The 20,893-nt window shown below is 35.1% G+C and overlaps 1 protein-coding gene and 3 long non-coding RNA genes across 6 annotated transcripts in view; 1 reads left to right on the forward strand and 3 right to left on the reverse strand.

Moving 5' to 3' along the window:
• The window catches only part of LOC309486277, a 75,591-nt gene extending 74,573 nt beyond the window's left edge, over positions 1-1,018 (reverse strand). Inside the window, exon 1 of the long non-coding RNA XR_014201443.1 lies at positions 52-1,018. This is a non-coding gene — a long non-coding RNA (uncharacterized lncRNA). The remainder of the gene's footprint in view (positions 1-51) is intronic.
• Positions 1-20,893, reverse strand: part of LOC309486272 — a 233,032-nt gene that overhangs the window by 105,728 nt on the left and 106,411 nt on the right. The window lies entirely within an intron of this gene.
• Positions 1-20,893, forward strand: part of mypn (myopalladin) — a 36,257-nt gene that overhangs the window by 5,183 nt on the left and 10,181 nt on the right. For 2 of the 3 annotated variants that reach the window (XM_082153273.1, XM_082153274.1), the window contains 11 exons: positions 7,881-8,056; positions 8,145-8,190; positions 9,818-10,250; positions 10,335-10,409; positions 10,722-10,863; positions 11,018-11,041; positions 11,139-11,255; positions 11,356-12,112; positions 12,209-13,600; positions 14,975-15,116; positions 18,445-18,522. In XM_082153273.1, coding sequence (XP_082009399.1) covers positions 7,881-8,056; positions 8,145-8,190; positions 9,818-10,250; positions 10,335-10,409; positions 10,722-10,863; positions 11,018-11,041; positions 11,139-11,255; positions 11,356-12,112; positions 12,209-13,600; positions 14,975-15,116; positions 18,445-18,522 — 3,382 coding nt within the window. The remainder of the gene's footprint in view (positions 1-7,880; positions 8,057-8,144; positions 8,191-9,817; positions 10,251-10,334; positions 10,410-10,721; positions 10,864-11,017; positions 11,042-11,138; positions 11,256-11,355; positions 12,113-12,208; positions 13,601-14,974; positions 15,117-18,444; positions 18,523-20,893) is intronic. The other variant, XM_082153275.1, reaches the window with a different exon arrangement.
• LOC309486291 overlaps positions 16,247-20,893 on the reverse strand; it is a 77,642-nt gene continuing 72,995 nt past the window's right edge. Inside the window, exon 2 of the long non-coding RNA XR_014201460.1 lies at positions 16,247-16,801. This is a non-coding gene — a long non-coding RNA (uncharacterized lncRNA). The remainder of the gene's footprint in view (positions 16,802-20,893) is intronic.

The raw sequence follows: 20,893 nt of genomic DNA on the forward strand, positions 1-20,893 counted from the left end.
AATATGCAAATGAGCCCCGTCTCCACTCACTCGCTCAGCTCAGAGATCCACTGGCTGACGATCACACGTTGATCTGATTGGTTACATGGTAGTTTGTGACATCAGAAACACCAGCGATTTCAAAGCGTGTTTTTGAGACTGTCTTTGGTTCACTGCTAGCCTGGGTAAACCCAGACAACTTCCGGCAAATTTAGATTTGCTCTGCAAGTAGTCTGGCAAAGAGCTCATTCAAGCCCATTTCTAATCCCTCGAAATCGCGGCACCAATCAGAAACGTTGGGGCGGGCTTTACACGATGACGATCGCTCTGATTGGTTTTAGGTCTATCCAATTGCGCCCAGAGGCATTTGAGCGACGTCTGTTGGTGAAGCGCAGCAACTTTTAAATGCATATTAAAATTGCAAACACATGAGGACAGTCTCCATGAAAGACCCACTGGCAGATGAACGTGCTGCTACATTTCTCTCCGAAACGGTAGGAAATGAAATTAGATTTAGTAGAGGATTTTAACTGTGACGAGATGATTGACAGGGCAGTTTATGTGACAGGACGCACGCGACAGATCCATCCGATAAAGATGACGAAGTAGTATGTCCCAAAGCTTGCCTACTTTTTTGCTACACATTCAAAAGTAAATACCTTTTCTTCACAAAAAGAGTACATACTTTTATGGCGTAGTGTAACTTAGGCGAATTGGGACGCAGCATATGGCTTTACACGATGACGATCGCTCTGATTGGTTTTAGGTCTATCCAATTGCGCCCAGAGGCATTTGAGCGACGTCCGTTGGTGACGCCCCTTTGGAAATGAGTTATTAATGAAGCTTTTCCAGACCATAACTCAGTTACTACTGAGAATGGTCTGGTTTTAACCAGGCTAGTTCACTGCAGTTTTAAGGAGAAAATACTCCGCAATGGTGTCGACTTGTGAATTTACACATGGTTTGTCTTAAAGCATATTAAAAACACCACATAGACACATAAACAACATTAAAAGCTGGATTTTCACCACAGGGAGACTTTAAATGTACACTATGTAACTTTTGTCCCTTTAGTGGTTAAAAAACAAAACCGCATGCATTTTGTGGAGGAACATTGTTTTGGTTGTGCTTCAGCTCTTCTTGACTTGGTTATTCCTCCAGCAGACTCTCCTCTGTTCAGCATATGTTTAAAACGGGCGATTCCCCGGAGATTTAGCAGCTCCATGTCAATCTTTCTCTCTCGTTGTGACAACTAACCCCTGACACTCCCACATTAGACACGCGTCAAAGCAGCTCAGCAACTTTACTCTATTTACGGAAATGACGAGACACGCACAGACGAGTGACGCATGACGCAATTTCCCGCCAAAAACATTCCGTCAGGTCAAAAATATAAACAATTCATTTTTAATTTCAGTTAAAGTTTGTGGATGAAGCAACAGCTCATAAACATTCTTTGTCAGTAGAAAAAAATGTAAGTGCATTTATTTTGAATAACATACTAAAGCACATGTGAAGTATTTGATTATTGCTGTTGAATTATATTATTATTATTATAAGTTAATATATTTCAAATGTACTAAATTCTAAATTCTCCACATTAAAAATGTTATTACAGTTTCGCTTTACAATAAGGTCTCATTTGTTAACGATGCATTAGCTAACGTGAACTAACAATGAACAATGTGTTTTACAGCATTTATTAATCTTTGTTAATGTTAATTTAGTTTGTGTTAATTGTCTGTTCATGTTAGTTTATGGTGAATGTATTATTAAAGATGAATAAATTCTAAATAAAAGCATTGTTCAGTGTTAGTTTAACTAGAGTTACAAAATTAAACCTTATTGTAAAGTGTTACTGTTATTACTAATATTTTGACATACAAATTTTTACCATAATTACCATATTACGTCACATTTAAAGATTTCCAGAACATTCTCATTCACAGTTCCATGCTGGTGGAACGCTCTCCCCACCCTCATCCGGAATGCAGAATCCCTGACAACATTCAAAAGACAGCTGAAAACCAATCTCTTCCGTGAGCACTTAACCTCATAAAAAAATAAAAAAAATAAAAAAATTCCTTTCCCTTTGAAACATCACTTATCGGGTTTATGCTACTCTGAATAATACCTGAACTTCGTATTTTGAGCACTTCTTGCGTTGTTGTTGTTTTTTGCCTCTTCATGATGACTCGCTTAATTTAGTCCTAATTTGTAAGTCGCTTTGGATAAAAGCGTCTGCTAAATGACTAAATGTAAATGTAAAGATGCACTTAAGGGGGTTAAAAAATAACTTTAAGGTTCAAATAATTGCATTTAATGCTACAATATGTACGTTAGACGTGACGCAGTTGTCCACGTCTGTTGCTATGGTTACTGTGGCAGTACGAGCGGAAACCAGGGATAACGCGGATATTACATCATTGACAGGCGACAAGTGAACAGGGACGGGCACTATTTAAAATTGTACATTTCTCAGAATTTACAAATTCTTGGAAACATTTAGGATAATGTAAGCACACAATTGAAAGAAATATATAACACTGTGCAAGTGGTTTTTGGATTTTGATACAAAATTCTTACGTATTGTACCTTTAATATAAATTTAAACCATAATACATTTTCACTTAATTGCAATTAATGAAGCATCTGTAAACAGTCCCTTCTTTTCAGACTTTTTTAAAAGTATATTATTTCCATAAAAGTATGCTAAAGTGTGCTGCTTTTTCACAAGGAATCTATACCACACTAGTTTCTCATGCATTGGCTGTAAGCACAAAGAAGTCTTGTGAAAGCTGAGCGTATAACATGCAGTCTGAGCTCAGCCTTTCTAATTTTGCCACATTGGAAATATGATGCTATGAGAATGCAGGCGAAATTAATGTCCCACATCTTCAGTAGAGCACAGTTAGCCAATGAGTATAAGAGTAAACAAAATATTACACGGGCACATCAGTGCAGATATGATCGATATTTGCAGCAGTGTTTACTATACAGTCAATGTCTTTTCTGTCATGAGTGTCACTTCCTTACAAAATAATGTACTATTGTGGAATCAGATGGATATCAATGCTATATACTATCATAGCATTTATTAATATTTTGAATACTTTCTATTTGTAGCAATTTTTTTGTGCTTTTTTCATTTGATTGTATTAGTTTTAAAAAATATATTTATTTAGCTTTCATTTAGTTTTATTTCAGTTTTAGTAATTTTAGTACTTAAACTTATTTTATTTAATTATTTGCATATAGGAAAAAAATATGATTATATATATTACTCCAATTAAAGAAATAATTTTTTTAAATTTTTGGTTTTAGTAAACTAGAGCACTGTGTGTAAACTGGACTGTAAGTATAAGTTTATTGATTTCTTTATTCGTAAGTGTGTTTGTCATGAAACATGTTTATGTCTAAGATAATTGCAGAGGAGCAGAAATCGAAAACTTTGAACATTACCTGCTGACTTGAGGCTGGATGAACTTTATAGACTGATTATCTTTCATCTCTCATAACTTGTAAAGCCTTAAAGAATTGTATGAGTCAGATTGTGCAAATGTGCTGCTCCAGCCATGATATTCAGCTTGTGCTTCTCTAGAAACTCAAGTCAAGACTCAACTCAGTGTGTGTTACAGTGTGATGAAAGGTATGTGTTATGGTGTAAAAGACTCAATTTATATTACGTTATTATATGCAAAAACATTAAATGCATGATCAATTTATATGATGTTATGAAATGCAAAAATGTCATATAAATTGATCATGCATTTAGCGTTTTTGCATTTAATAATGTAATATAAATTGATCATGCATTTGAAATTTTGGTATTTAATAACGTAATATAAATTGATCATGCATTTAACATTTTTGTATTTAATAACGTAATATAAATTGATCATGCATTTAACATTTTTGTATTTAATAATGTAATATAAATTGATCATGCATTTGACATTTTTGTATTTAATAACGTAATATAAATTGATCATGCATTTAACATTTTTGTATTTAATAACGTAATATAAATTGATCATGCATTTAACATTTTTGTATTTAATAATGTAATATAAATTGATCATGCATTTGAAATTTTTGTATTTAATAACGTAATATAAATTGATCATGCATTTAACATTTTTGTATTTAATAACGTAATATAAATTGATCATGCATTTGAAATTTTTGTATTTAATAACGTAATATAAATTGATCATGCATTTAACATTTTTGTATTTAATAACGTAATATAAATTGATCATGCATTTAACATTTTTGTATTTAATAACGTAATATAAATTGATCATGCATTTAGCGTTTTTGCATTTAATAATGTAATATAAATTGATCATGCATTTGAAATTTTTGTATTTAATAACGTAATATAAATTGATCATGCATTTAACATTTTTGTATTTAATAACGTAATATAAATTGATCATGCATTTAACATTTTTGTATTTAATAATGTAATATAAATTGATCATGCATTTAACATTTTTGTATTTAATAATGTAATATAAATTGATCATGCATTTGAAATTTTTGTATTTAATAACGTAATATAAATTGATGATGCATTCAACGTTTTTGCATTTAATAATGTAATATAAGTTGATCATGCATTTAACGTTTTCGCATTTAATAACGTAATATAAATTGATCATGCATTTTACATTTTTGTATTTAATAACGTAATATAAATTGATCATGCATTTAATATTTTTGCTTTTAATAACTTCATAAAAATGTATCATGCATTTACGTTTTTTGCATTTAATAGCAATACATTAGTTACAGTATTTATTAATCTTTGTTTACGTTAGTTAATAAAAATCCAGATGTTCATTATTTGTTCATGTCAGTGCATTAACTAACGTTAACAAATACAACATTTAATTTCCATAATGTATTAGTATTGAGTAAAATTAATAAATGCTGGAGAACTTTTTTGCATTTAATAACATGATATAAATTGACCATGCATTTTCTATTAGCACAAAGATGTCTTGTGAAAGCTGAAAGATAAATGTTTGCATAGCGGTAGCATGACAAAACCTCTAAGTTCAGGACGTCTGTTAAACACCCTAGTTATGATTTATTTTTCCATAATTAATTAATTAATCGAGGAATTTCCATTGTTATATATACATGATTATACGTTGCTGAAGTTGGTTATCAGTTTGTCATTGATAAAACCTTAGTGTAACATAACTCAACGTGAGCTTCCCACACTGACAGGTCAAGGAAACCCGTGCTTTTCTGAGTGTGTGACAGGTGACGTGTTTCGACATCTGTTCTCCGTGGCGTTACACACGTTCAGCTGACCCAGAGACTGTGATGTCAGAAACATTAGATCATCCCTAAACTCTTGTGAGAATCCACTGATCAGAAGTAACTTGCCTTTTCAACATGATTCAAAGAGCCATTTTATTTATATCTGTGAATGTTCATCTGACCATCTGTGCAAAGCTTTCATTTTCCTTAACCTTTCTTTGTTTCCTAAGTCACTGAGAGATACAACTTTTTTACTTTTACTTTTACTTGATAAAATCCTCGTAACAATTTGCACTGACACACTTTAAGTAAATTTTACTGACTTAACATTCATTTGACATTTAATTGACACTTAACGTTTAATTGAAGTAATTAAGTAAATATTACTTAAATACATGTAATTTATTTAATTTCACATATAGAATGAAGTTACATCTACTTAACTAAGTTTAGTATATCTAACTAAATTAACTTTTTACTCAGACAATATAACACTGAATTAAACCACACTTTTAGAGTGCTTAATCTAGCTTTTTTTAACATTTAAGTAAATCATACAATAGAAATCGTATAGATTCCATACTGTATCATAATAGAAGTAACATGGCATCCGAACACAAAGAGACCTCAATACACAATAACGGTAACATTCAATAGATCGTTTTTGAGTATGAATGTGTCATTTTGAGTAGAAAATGAATCCAGATGTCACAAAATGGCAAATTACCAAACCTAACAACTAAAGTAATGATAAAACGTTGAAAAATCAACCTTATTAATGATTAATGCCCCAGTGCATGATGGGAACACCAGTATTTGAAAAGTTGAGTAGGTTTTACTTAATTTTAGATTTACGCTTTACTTTCTAAAAGCTTAAAATGAGTACTAATATACGATTTACTTATTTTTATTTTTATTTTTTATTATTGCCTGAACTACCTTTTTCATGTGGAAATTACATTTGTTTTTTTTCTGTAGCATTTTCTTCACCACAGAATAATTTACATCGAGTAAATGTGAAGAAACCCCACATTTTAGATGTTGAAGCAAGCCTTAAAAAAATGTCAAGTGTTTCTCTTTTTTTTTTCAGTGACTCAAATGTGTGCTAACTGGCTGACAGATCTATTAGTGTGTGTTGTGTTGGTGATTGAATGAGAGGCCGCTCTATGTTTAGCTCTGTATGTTCATGTGTGTCGGTCAGGGATGCTGCCGTCCAGCTTTATCAGGGGTTTCGTGTCCAGAGGGAAAATAGACCCAACAGGTGCAGATCTAGCGCTGGAAGTCTCCCCCCCGCAGCTCAGGCTTTCAAAGTAGAGTCTTACTCACTGGAAATGATCCTCATTGGCTCTGGGATCCCATTCCAACACAATACATTTCAGCCATGTCTAGCCCTTGGAATGAATCGCAACTTGTCGCTTCAGAAGCACTTTAAAATTCAGGGAGGAAATTTTACGAAAACGGAAGGAGAGGAAGTAAATAATTGCTGTACGGTCACTCTAGGTAAGGCTGTGGTCAAGCTATATTTTTGGATCTGATCATACTCTTTTAACCCATTGATTTCATACTGAATAAATGCTGATTTGTGTTACAGTGTGGACCTTATTTTGCTGAAGCGTTTGAAAAGAAGGGCTGATTTTTGTGATGTGAAACTGACATATGCCAGAAATAACTTCATTAGTAAATGGCTTCAGCAGTTTGGTATCTTAGACATATTAGTTTTTGCCATTAAATGACTAAAGAAAGGCTCTGAAAATTCTATTGTATCAATTTTATTGTATTTGATTAAATAAATAATAATGTCTGGTGTCATTAATCCATTTAGTCATTTAGTCAAGTAAATAGCTTTTGCTCATCAGCTAAGTTTTTAAGGGTAACTTCCCTAAAAAAGGAAATGTACTATTATTTTGATTTTTTATTTTGTTAATTGAGGTATTTGTGACATATATTGATATGTTTTTGACCATTTAATGTCCAAAATCTGTTCAATATTAAGCATTTTAACTGTGCATTTAATTTGTTTGGAAATTGTGATGGTGATAGACTGAGAAATTAGCTGATATTCGGCTATTTTGAGATTTTATGCATCAGTCAACAACTGTTAGCTTGAACGATTAACAAAAGTGCTAGTTCCCCATGTTACCTTGTTAGATCTTGTTATTGGATATTCTCTGTTTTCCCATTTTTGGTTCCCATTTGGTCCCATCTATCGAATATGAAATCTCATATCAATGAAAATCTCATATCAATTACATGATATTGTTGAAAAAAGGCGGTTTACCTTTGTTTTGTAAGGCTTGTATTAATGACCTCTGTGGCCTACAGGATAGTGTTTCATTTAGTGTCACTAGCACACTTCAAATATTGAAGTAATGAGTTAAATATGCATTTAGGAAAATATTTTGTGTTGAAAATGGATGTAAATGAGCCGGGCATAATCATTTATAGTCAGAATACAACATAGTTGTGCATGTCACTGGTTTTACAACTGAGGTCAAATAAAACCAGATGCGTTCATACATGATTTGTGTATATTATACATTTTCATTAACGTATTGTTATTTGTTATTGTCTGTGCTTGATGTGTGTTCCTGTTTAAAATGTAACGTTCTGATTGTGTTTTCCAGGTGGTTTTGTGAGGGTAAAGAGTTGGAAAACAGTCCTGATATTCAGATCATCACCAACGGTGAGCGACACTCTCTGATCATAGCCGAGGCGTTTGAAGAAGATACAGGCAGATACTCGTGCTTTGCCTCCAACTTTTACGGCACAGACTCCACCTCAGCAGAAATCTACATTGAGGGTGAGTAAATTAATCATTGACCATTTCATATGAATGACTAAACAATTGCAGCTGCAGTTTATAGCAGCATCATTTCATTTTCTGATAGGAGCGTCTTCATCGGATTCTGACGGAGAACAACATTTTCAAGCACAGTGAGTTTCCAGGTTTTCCAACATTGAATCATGTTATAAGAATAACATGTACATATATTTTAGGGGTGTAACGGTACACAGAAGTCACGGTTCGGTACTTACCTCGGTTTCGGAAATGCAGTAGTAGTTTAGACTTTTCAACGGCACAATGCCAAATTATTTTGTCTCATTATAACAGCAGAAACAACTTAAAATACTCCGTCATTTATGGTCATACAGATAAGAGTAAGACATCATTCGAAACTGTGTGTACACTCACAATAAAAACAAAACATTGTGCTTTTGTAAAATAATGAAAACATACAGGATGCCGCTTTCTGCCGTCTCGGTTTTCTTTCCGTGAAGTTTGTGGAACGCGTCACAAAAATAAATCGAAACTCAGCGAAACTGAAACTGCTACTCTCCTGAACTCTTGGTTTGGGTTGTGGCATAGATCATCTCTTCTTCTTCTGTCTTTTTTCCTGTTGTGGTGGTTAGCAAACAGCGTTGCATTACCGCACGCCTCCTTCTGGATTGTATTGTGGATTTCCTGTGACTGACTGTATTCGTCATCTGAATGTATGGATCGAACCGTGACATCCGTACTATGACGGTTCGGGACGAATATGTACCGAAATGTACCGTTACACCCCTAATATATATGGACCCAGTGGTGTAGTCTAGGTGATATGCTGGCATACGCTGTATACCCACTAAAAAGGTTGAGGATTTTGAGGATACGTAACATCATCGTTTTGTGACGAACTTTCACACTTTCATTCATAAATTCACCCCGTCTGTTTTGCGAAGCACTGACTTTTGTACCATTTGGGCTTCCATGACCTTTGACCTGGATCTGACGTCACTTTGGTACAACAACATAGTTGCTTGGCGGTCATTCTCGGCGCAAGTTTGACATTTTCAGCGCTCACGTTTTCGCTCGTAACTTCATGAAACATGCTCCGATCGTGGAAAATGGCACATCATTGGTTATAACATATCTCACTATTAAAATGAGTCCAAAATCAACATAATCCATTGCGTCAATCACGAGAATGTTCCTCATGGAGTTACGACACACTCCACAGGTGCTAACTAAAAACAAATGTAGCTTTCACGTGGCGTTTTCACTTGTAAGTTCATGAAACATGCACAGATCATAGAAAATAGCACATCATTACTTACAGTGGGTGGTCTTGATTTAAATTAGTCCAAAATCAACATAATCCATTGCGTCGATCATGAGATATTACTCAGGGAGGAACAGGTTTAAAAATAGCCCATACCCTCAAGGGCTAAACAAAAACACTAAATTGGTTCTAAATGCTGTTACTTATGATTACTTTATGCTATCACCACCAAATTTGATCCAGATGCAGCTCACATGTAGGGAAACTTCATTGTACCTTATTTCCTTCTTGAGTTATAAAGAAGGAATAAGAAAGATATATAAAATTATTTTACCAGCAGTTTCTCAGTACGAAAATGTCCAATTGTAATAATTTTTTTGTTGATTTAAAAAAAAAAAGTTTTCTAACACAGTATACTCACTAAAAAAACTAGACTACACCACTGTCTGGACTCCTTCCACTACCTTCATGGACCCCAAGGGACCTGTTTGAAAACACATGAACATACTTTTTTTCAGACTTCATAATAGATCTCCTGAGCCCAGACCTGCTGAGATCTCGGTTGAGTCCAACACATCTGCCGAAGACACAACTCCTACTGTAACAACCACCTGCGCTGAGCCAGCAGCACCTTCAGACGCAAGAGCAGTGCAACTGACCGCTGACTCTCTATCTGAACAAGAAGATACAGAACTTCTGAGTACCAAGGTCGTCAGCACTGAAATACCTGTACTAGAACCAACCGTACCTGTAGGAGAACAAACCATACCTGTACTAGAACAAGCCATACCTGTACTAGAACAAACCATACCTGTTCTAGAACCACTAGTGCCAATATCTGAGGTGGAACCAACTCCACTTTCTCCAACCCTCACAATAACACCACCACCACTTCAATCAAGCCAGAGTATCTCTGATATACTGTTAACGTCTCAACAGAGCATTCCTGAGGTACGAACAACACAGCAAATCTACAGTTTTGATTATACCCACTTATGCATGTGTTTCTCTTACATTATACATTTTCTTTTTCAGAATCTAAATGGCAGCAGTAGTTATCTTCAAAACTTCGATGTAAGGCCCATAATGGCAGCTCCTGTTTTTACAAAGGTAGAGCAAACACAACTCTTATTTTATTTCTAACCTTATTATGCAACCAGACTTAGGATTGTTGCATATCAGACAATGAAACAGTCCAATGCAAGCCATTTATAGAAATATAATAAAAACTTAGTGGTGACCTCGTTTGACTAGCAATGCCCTTGTAACCCCGCAGAACACCAATTAAAATGCAGTAGCAGTCATTGTGGTAGTTTTGCATTAGCGAACACCTCTAACATTATTTTCAGAATATATAAAAATGTAGTTTTTACATGCTTTCCATTCCAGTGTCATTGAACACCATTGTCTATTTTGGTGCAGAACCTTCAGGATGTCCTGGCTCTGGAGAGTCAGCTGGTAGTGCTGGAGTGCCGAGTAAAAGGCATTCCCTCCCCCAAAGTGGACTGGTACAGAGAGGGAACACTTATTGAAGATTCTCCAGACTTCAGGATCCTCCAGAAGAGTATGTCTAATTTTAGTATGCATACATTAAGATATGTGGTTGGACCTATCCTTGAAAATCCTTGTATCTTGTAAAAGAAAAACTCTCAGTGCATGAATTGTTCTACTTACAATTGGCTTCTGATAATCCACACATTCTGCTTTTTTTCATACAGAACCAAGATCTATGGCTGAATCTGGTAGGTGGCTATGATTACAGCTGCTTTGTCAAGATAATTATTTCATGGCACTAACCACCTAACAGTCTACCATTTCTCTGTTTGGTGTGGACTTCAGAGGAGATATGTACGTTGGTTATTGCGGAGGTCTTTCCAGAGGATTCTGGAACATTTACTTGCACAGCCAGCAATAAATATGGCACTGTTTCCAGTATCGCAGTGTTGAGAGTGAAAGGTAAATTTGTGTGCAATTGATTATTGGGTCAGTTTTTCCAATGTAAAACTGCTTAGACCTCAAGTCTAATTCTGAAAAATATTTTTGTCTGCATCAATAGGACACAATAATAACAACACCAAACCCACAAAAACAAGCACTTTAACCGTGGAATCCTCCCCACCAAAGGTTCAAGCAACAGACCTGATATCAACAACTTTGAAGCGCAAGCCAGATGTTCCTCTGGTAAACAACAAGGTTCACTCAAGTATGATTTGTCTCGACCCTTTGAGCTCTGGCTTTAAGCAGTCAGACCCTCTGGACTCTGAAACGTTTCGTTCAGACTCCCTAAACCCTAGTACGTTTCGCCATGAGCTCAGTGCTAGCCTGCCTAGTCTAAACCCTCTTAGCATTGGAAAATACAGCTCAGATACTTTCAGGAGTAGTTTACCTCAGCTAGACCCACTCAGCTTCAATGCTTCTTCACTGAACTCTGATTCGAACCATAAGTCTGTCAACTCTAGCACTACACACTTCGATTCAGGAGGGTCTGGTTGTAAGCCTTCCACAGAAGTGAACCAAAGTCCATCCAACGGATTAGCTTCTGGCATCACTCTGGACTTGGATGCCTGGGTTGAACCATCACCAAATGGTTCAAAATCTTCTGTTCAAGAGCAACCACCTGTTAAACCCCTACCGGATCCCCCAACTTCTTGCCTCAAGACAAGACCCGAGGGTGTGTTAGGGAATCACAATGAACCCCGCTCTACTTCTCGAGCAGGTCTCCGCGTAACCTTTAAACTCCCGGAGGATGAAGAAGAAGAAGAGAAAGAAATGTCATCCAAAGAACCCCCACCGGTGTTGGCTAAACCAAAATTGTAAGTACCAACTTCAGAATGTTGCAAGACAAAATTTTAGGACCTTCTGAACTAGATTCAATGCATTTGTTTTCTCCTTCTTCTCTCTTATCTTAGAGACCCAGTGCAGCTTCAGATCCTCCACAATCAGGTGCTTTTGGAACAGCTGCAGGATAACGTCTCCCCAAGCCAAGAGTTACCACATTTAGACGGGACAAATTGTGAGCCACCGCCTGTCACGCCAACTCCTTCTGCAAATCCAGTGCCATCTCCACTCCGACCACCTCTCGTTATTCCCTCTGGTCCAATTACACAGCTGATCCCTGCATCCATCCCTGCAGCACCTGCACTGCCTACTCCCATATTAAAAGCTGCTCCTGTATCCCAATTGAGCATGCCTTTAACCAATTCCATGCCCTTACCCCAACTTACTCCATCAGCCACAACCTTACACACCCACCCTTCAACCCCTCAACAAAATCTGGTTCCCACTACTTTGTTAAATACTGTTCCACCAAATATGGTTCCTTCTACCTTAATACTCCAAACAAATGCGGTGCCTGTCTCACCCAATGTGGCTCCTATGCCAAGTGTGATACCAATAATCCCAACAGGAGCTCCTAACATCCCTATGCCACAATCAAATGTGGGACATTCAATGCCTTTTCCTCAAATTATCATGGCTCCATCCATCCAACCAAACCCTAACTACGTGACCAATAAGCCACCCATTACTCCTTCCAGTCATATATCACAAATGAACATGAATCCAACCTTCCAGATGAACTCTGTTCTCAATAGTGACATGTGTGTTGCCAAAACTCAAGCACTGATGACCCCTAATGCAGCAGTGGTGAACAACACTGCACCAAAGTTAAACACCACCTCAATTACTCATCCCAGCATGGCTCCACAAGACACGCGTTCTCAAAATGTGTCTTATCCAGCCCTGAGTATCATCACCTCACCGCATCTGGTGAGAAATCCACCTGCGGCCATCCCGAGTCCAATGTCTCCACCTCAACTGAACAACACCCCCCAGCCTCCACTTCCCGGGATTTTTCCGATCTCCGCCCAGAGCTTCAGCTACACCAGGCCAAAGGAGTTCATCGCAGCTCAGACGCTCTCTCCTATCAGTATTTCTCCAACTGAGTCTCCTGTTCCAATGCTACACGAATTAGCTGCTCAGATATTACCCAAGTCGACACGGGAGATCACGTCGCCCGTCAACCAGTTTGCTCCGTCCCCAAGAAAGTTTCCAACAAGAGTTCTGGAGTCTCCGAGAAGCCCCCCATATGTGTCCTCACCGCCTCTGTTGCCTCCTGGCCTGGTGAATTCAGTGTTTTCTTTTAGAACTCATTCTCCACCACAAGCTTCTTCACCAACGTCTAGCAGCTCCAGCCCCAGCCCCATCCAAAATCCAGTGGCGTTCCTTAGTTCTGTCCTTCCTTCGCTGCCAACATCTCATCCGACCAATGCAATGGGCCTGCCTAAAAGGGCCCCACTTGGGTAAGCAAACTCCAACACAACATTAACTCTTTCCCTGCCATTGACGGAAATGTCTGGCTTTCCGTGTTTCACCATTATACAGTAGGGGGTGCTATTACACATCTACTAAAAGAGTATTTCAGTCGGCATTTCATTCTGTAACATTAGGCAATTTTGATTTATATGCTCTTTATTGTTGATGATTGCATAATTTTACATATGCATCTGCTTACATATGCTATTGTTTGTTTCTGCTTCTTCTTCGTCTGTGTTTTGATCAGGAGATTCATTCCATTTAAAGGAATCATTTCATTTAAAGGAATTAAAATGCTACTAAATCTCCTGATCAAAACACAGACAAAGAAGAAGCAGAACCAAGCAATGGCATATGTAAGAAGATGCACATGTAAAATAATGCCATCATCAACATTAAACGGCATATAAATCAAAACTGCCTAATGTTACTGAATGAAATGTTGACCCAGGATGAGTTACAGGACTGTGAAGCTTTGAGTGTTGATGGATCCGATCCGGATGTAGTCTTTAACAAAAATGCGTTTTTCTCAGCTTTTTGCTCAAAATGTTGCTTTTTTATGAAACTTACCCAAGTGTTGTTAAAGTTTCAAGTTTTGATAAAAAAAGAATGCATTAAGCTAGAATAAAACCATATTTTTTTGTTTAAAAGCAGAGGTCTGTTCTTTCTTTTGATATATTGCATAATAAAATTTGATAAATATTGTCAAAAAACAGGCAGGGAAAGAGTTAAAATATCATAATATGATTTAAAGATCACACTTTCTCTTAAAAGGATAGTTCACGTACAAATGTTAATTGTTTACTCGTCCATTTACATTTACTCGTCCTCAAAACCTCGTCTTCTGTGCAACACAAAAGGTGGATTTTTTGTGTAGAATATCCTGGCATGAAAGTGAGTTGAGAACTGATGCTCTCAATCTTCAGAAAGCACGAAAAAGCACCACAAAACTATTATAAAAGTGGTCCGTGTGAGTGTGTGACTGTATTATATTCCATAATCTTTTGAAACCTAATCTAAGATAGCACTCCAGTTGCCTGTTAATTGTTGAGACTAGATCAGTAAGTCAGTAAGTTTAAACCAAGAAACAGATCTGTGAACAAATGAACTGAATCAACTGATTCATTGAAAAGATTTGACTCATAACTGATTTGTTGATCACTGTTTCTCTTATAAACTTTCACAAAGGTTCAGAGAAGAGTGGATGTCAAGATTCTGTACTTTTATGTTTGTTTTATGTCATTTTTGAGCTTGACAAGCCCCCAGCACCCTTTCAATTTCACTATATTACGTTATGGTTAGGGTTTGCTGTATCTTCTTGTGTTTCTTACCTCAGTCTCGTTGTGTTACTCCATGTCCAGGCCTCAAAGTTCACTGAAGAAGAATCAAAGAGTTTCCAGACTCATGTCCGATAGTGACCTCCGCGAAAGCAGGGAAACACTCTTACAAGATATTGAGAAGAAGTTGCGATTTAGAGATGAACCACTTCATTTTGGACAACAGGTACAACGTGTCATACATATTACACAGATGTAAAGGTTGTTTGACTAGTGTATTGTAGAAATAGTAGGCAATGCCTTTACAGGGTTGACAGACTCAGGGTTGCTCATCTGCTTTAGTTTAGATTGAGTTATGATGATTTTCTTTATGTGACACACATTTATAATCTTGGTTTGTAATAGTGTTTGTGTGGGCTTAGAGACGGTGGAGACGGAATAAGGAAGAAAAATATCCCCATAGATAACATGGCATACATATACTTAGATCAGTCTCTACTCTCAAATAAATCTTTGCTACCCTTCATGTCAAAATAGCTTGCACTTCTTTATTATACTAGCAAAAACATGCAAATTTTTTTCTCTCTTGTGCAGTTATAGAGAGAGAGACTGAAATACTGTAAATATTTAGTTGTTCTGTAAAGGTCTTTAAAAAAATTATTTAGGACTTAAAGTTAAAAGCTGTTTAATATCAACATGAATTGGAAATGTTGTTTCACATAGAAAGTAGAAACACTTCCGGTTGTTTGATGTGCGAGTTTTTCATGCTGATTTTAAATGCAAATATATATGATTTGAGGACTTTTAGATATCGAATACTTTCAATTTTAATGTATTGCTATCTGTCAGGGCCGGCCCGCGGCATAGGCGGTATAGGCAAATGCTAGGGGCGCCACTCATCCATAGGGGCGCCAGAATGAGTGAACGAGTGAATTTTTTTTATTTTATTTATTTATTTATTTTTTATATATAATACTATTTTAAAACCATTAATTCGAAATACTACCCAAAAAAAAAAAAAAAAGTCCGGCTCACCAATCGTCCCCCGCCCATCGAGTGCTTGAAGTGCGTCAGAAACAGAGCGCGCGCGCGATCAGTTGTTGGTAATTTGTTGTGAAGCGTGCGCGACTCCGCATCCAATGTAGACAGCACTGCTTTTGTTAACACACAGCTCGTAGAAACGGGCCTGGCAGCTCGCGCCAGTTCTAGACGCGGTGAAAGTTTCCTGATTGTGACGGAAGGCAGAATTTACATGACACATTATAAATGAGCATAGTCTGCGATAGATACAGTGCCAAAAAGAAGAGAAGAGGATAAACGGGGATAAAGACAGAGGTAAAGTGATGTAGTGAATGAACAATTTATGGCATAGGAGTAAGATACTATAATTTCATGGCAGTTATTTTTACCTTAAACTTAATGTTAGCAGTTGTTCTGAGTTCTCCAGAGTCCCCAGACTGTGTGGTTTTGTAACAATCATGTCAGTTTTAAGACGCATTTTTTATTATCACTTTTTTTATTAATGTTTTACTCTACAGTTGTGCAGTTGTGGGGATACAGTACAGGCCAAAAGTTTGGAAACATTACTATTTTTTATGTTTTTGAAAAAAGTTTCTTCTGCTCATCAAGCCTGCATTTATTTGATCAAAAATACAGAAAAAATAATAAATATTGTGATATATTATTACAATTTAAAATAATTGGTTTTCAATTTATTATACTTTAAATTATCATTTATTTCTGTGATGCAAAGCTGAATTTTCAGCATCATTACTCCAGTCTTCAGTGTCACATGTGACATCCAGTCTATTACATGATCCTGTAGAAATCATTTTAATATTCTGATTTATTATGAGTGTTGGAAACAGTTCTGCTGCCTAATATATTTGATGAATAAAATGTTAAAAAGAACTGCATTTATTTAAAATAAAATAAAAATATTTTCTAATTATATAAATCATCTTTACGATCACTTTTTATCAATTTAACACATCCTTGCTGAATAAAAGTATTGATTTATTTCAACCCAAAAAAAAAAAAAAAACTGACCCCAAATTACTGACCAGTAGTGTATATTGTTGTTACAAAAGATTTCTATTTTTAAAACATTTTAAAAAAAATTTTTTTTCTATTTATTTATCAAAGTATCCTAAAAAAGTATCACAGGTTATGAAAAAATATTAAGCAGCAGAACTGTTTCCAACTTTGATAATGAATCATCATATTAGAATGATTTCTAAAGGATCATGTGATAGACTGGATGTCACATGTGACACTGAAGACTGGAGTAATGATGCTGAAAATTCAGCTTTGCATCACAGAAATAAATGATAATTTAAAGTATAATAAATTGAAAACCAATTATTTTAAATTGTAATAATATATCACAATATAATTTTTTTTTCTGTATTTTTGATCAAATAAATGCAGGCTTGATGAGCAGAAGAAATTTCTTTCAAAAACATTAAAAATAGTAATGTTTCCAAACTTTTGGCCTGTACATTTTATGGCATAGTAATGATATTTATTTACAGGTTTATTCAAAATAGCAAAGTTCACATTAAATCTTTATTGTAAATCGTGCTATAAAAGATAATGGGGACTTGACTTGAATGCTATGTAATGCTCTTGGTATTTGTGTTTAGGCTGTAATGTGTGTGTGTGTGTGTGTATATAGGCCTATATATATATATATATGCTAAATCATGAACACAATGACGGGGTGAAATGGGCTGTGATGCATGGGGCGCCAGGTAAAATCTTGCCTAGGGCAGCAAATTGGTCAGGGCCGGCCCTGCTATCTGTCCTTTATTAACGAAAACCTAATTTCTGTTTGTGGTCTTTATATCTCCATATATTTATTTGGATATACAGTACGTGTATGTATGTGTGTATATGTATTGTGAAACTCGCAAAATTAGAATATCATGCAAAAGTTCATGTATTTCAGTAATTCAACTTAAAAGGCAAAACTAATATAATATATAGACGCATTACATGCAAAGTGAGATATTTCAAGCCTTAATTTGTTATAATTTTGATGATTATGGCTCATAGCTTATGCAAACCCTAAATTCAACATTTCTGAAATTTTGAAACTTTTCATAAGCTGAAAGCAATAATCATCAAAATTATAACAAATTAAGGCTTGAAATATCTCACTTTGCATGTAATGAGTCTATATAATATATTAGTTTTGCCTTTTAAGTTGAATTACTGAAATACATGAACTTTTGCATGATATTCTAATTTTGCGAGTTTCACCTGTATAATATATATATATATATATATATATATATATATATATATATACATACATACATACATAAATATTCTGATGCATATATATACTGTATATATATATATATGCATCAGCGGAGACCTTCCCATTGAAGAATCACCCTTTTCACATGCTAAAACATTTCATGTGTCAAACATGCGTCCGCATCATGCTCCATATTAACACTGTCAGAGTAACACTAAAACACACATTTGTCTTGATGTGTGACTAGTCTCTGTGTTTACATCACCGTCATTCATCCTGTCCTCCATAGAAGCCGAGTTATGTGGGGGAAGTGAGCCGATCGCTCGGACCAAACATTCCCACTGCAACTGTCGTTAACTATGACGAGGTACAAGGAATCTTCTCCTCTGCAAGCAGTGCTTTGTTCTGTATTGCATTTTGATCAACATATAAGAATCAATTGGAATGAAAACAGGAAACAAATCTTTCTGAGTTATTATAAAACGGTAGCTTTTTCCACTAATGGAGCGGCATGCATAATAACTCATTTTAGAGGAAGATGCAGAACGTTTCAATATTTTAAAAGGCCAAAATGATTTGCAAATCTGCAAGCTTTAACATTAAAACCTCAGTTTAACGAATGATTAAAAAAAATATAGCAGTGTCACTGTAAATCGTAACTAGGGCTGTGAAACGATTAATCGCATCCAAAATAAAAGTTTGTGTTTACATAATATGTGTGTGTGTACTGTGTGTAGAATTATTTTGCATATATAAATACACACACATGCATGTATTTATTCAAAGAAAAATTTGTTATTTATATATAAAATATTTATATTTATATATAATGTATATACATAGAAATATTTCTTAAATAGATACATGCATGTGTGTGTATTTATATATGCAAAATAATTATACACACAGTACACACACACATATTATGTAAACACAAACTTTTATTTTGGATGCGATTAATCGTTTCACAGCCCTAATCGTAACTAATACTCTAACTAGAATTCTGTCATAAAAGATGCATGAGAAACTATATATATATATATATACACTACCGTTCGAAAGTTTGGGGTCAGTAAGATTTTTAATGTTTTTAAAAGAAGTATCTTCTGCTCACCAGGGCTGCATTTATTTGATAAAAAACAATAATAAAAAAAACAGTAATATTGTGAAATATTATTCCAATTTAAAACAGCTGTTTTCTATGTGAATATATAGTAAAGTGTAATTTATTCCTGTGATCAAAGCTGAATTTTCAGCATCATTACTCCAGTCTTCAGTGTCACATAATCCTCCAGAAATCACTCTAATATGATGATTTGATGCTCAAGAAACATTTATGATTATTATCAATGTTGAAAACATTTATTTAAATTTTTATTTCATGATGCTATGATGAATAGAAAGTTCAGAAGAACAGCATTAATCTGAAATCTAAAGCTTTTGTAACATTAAACTCTGCCGTTCAAAAGTTTGGGGTCAGTAAGAATTTTAATTTTATTTTTGCGGGAAATAAATAAAATAAATCAATACTTTCATTCATCAAGGATGAGTTAAACTGATCAAAAGTTACAGTAAAGACATTTATAATGTTAGAAAATATTCTATTTTAAATAAATGCTGTTCTTTTGAACTTTCTATTCATCAAAGAATTTTGAAAAAAAATGTGTACACAACTGTCTTCAACACTGATAATAATCATAAATGTTTCTTGAGCATCAAATCATCATATTAGAATGATTTGTGAAGGATCATGTGACACTGAAGACTGGAGTAATGATGCTGAAAATTCAGCTTTGATCACAGGAATAAATTACACTTTACTATATATTCACATAGAAAACTGCTGTTTTAAATTGGAATAATATTTCACAATATTACTGTTTTTTTTATTATTGTTTTTTATCAAATAAATGCAGCCCTGGTGAGCAGAAGATACTTCTTTTAAAAACATTAAAAAATCGTACTGACCCCAAACTTTTGAACGGTAGTTTATATATATAATTAAATGCTACATGTTATACGTACTAACTAAATGAGAATATTAATATCGGTGTTCAATGGATTTCTCAAACAGAAGCAATAATGACATGAGCATTACATTCAGCCATTTCCAGTATAGGCTGTTCTCAAAACCAGTGTCTGTGAGAATGCAAGTGGTGTCTGTGAGTAAACATGAGTGCCTGAGAGACGAGACAGAGATAGGAATGAACAGGCCCGTTCTGGATTATAAATAGAGGTGACTGCATTAGAGATGTTGGCGGTCGCCCAGTTTTTATCAAGACAGACGGGCTGTTCGGGCAACTTGATATACTAATAGGTACTAAATGGGAAGGAATATTATAGGGTGCATATCATACTTTGGGAATGTTTTTTGCATGAAAACAGTCCTAAATTTAGTTTTATATGACTCTCTTTAACATGACGTTTTGAGGGCTAGTTTGCTTTTAAGACTTCAATCTATATATAATGATGTTATGTTATTATTGTAATCGGTTTGCATATTGTAAAATGTGTCACTGATTTGATCTGGTGACCTGACCACTGATCAGCATCGTCATTTATTAGATATATCTTGATTTGTATGATTGTTTATTGTGTTTTTAGACATTTTTAAGAAAACTTTAACATTCAGTTAGCCACTGTGGATAATGTTTCCAAAGCTTTGTTCATTTAGATGTATGAAAACATAAACGGGACACGTTTATGACCAGATAAGATAATTAGTTTATTCGTAATTC

Source organism: Leuciscus leuciscus (genome assembly GCF_965113295.1).
Source record: "Leuciscus leuciscus genome assembly, chromosome: 22".
Lineage (NCBI taxonomy): Eukaryota > Metazoa > Chordata > Actinopteri > Cypriniformes > Leuciscidae > Leuciscus > Leuciscus leuciscus.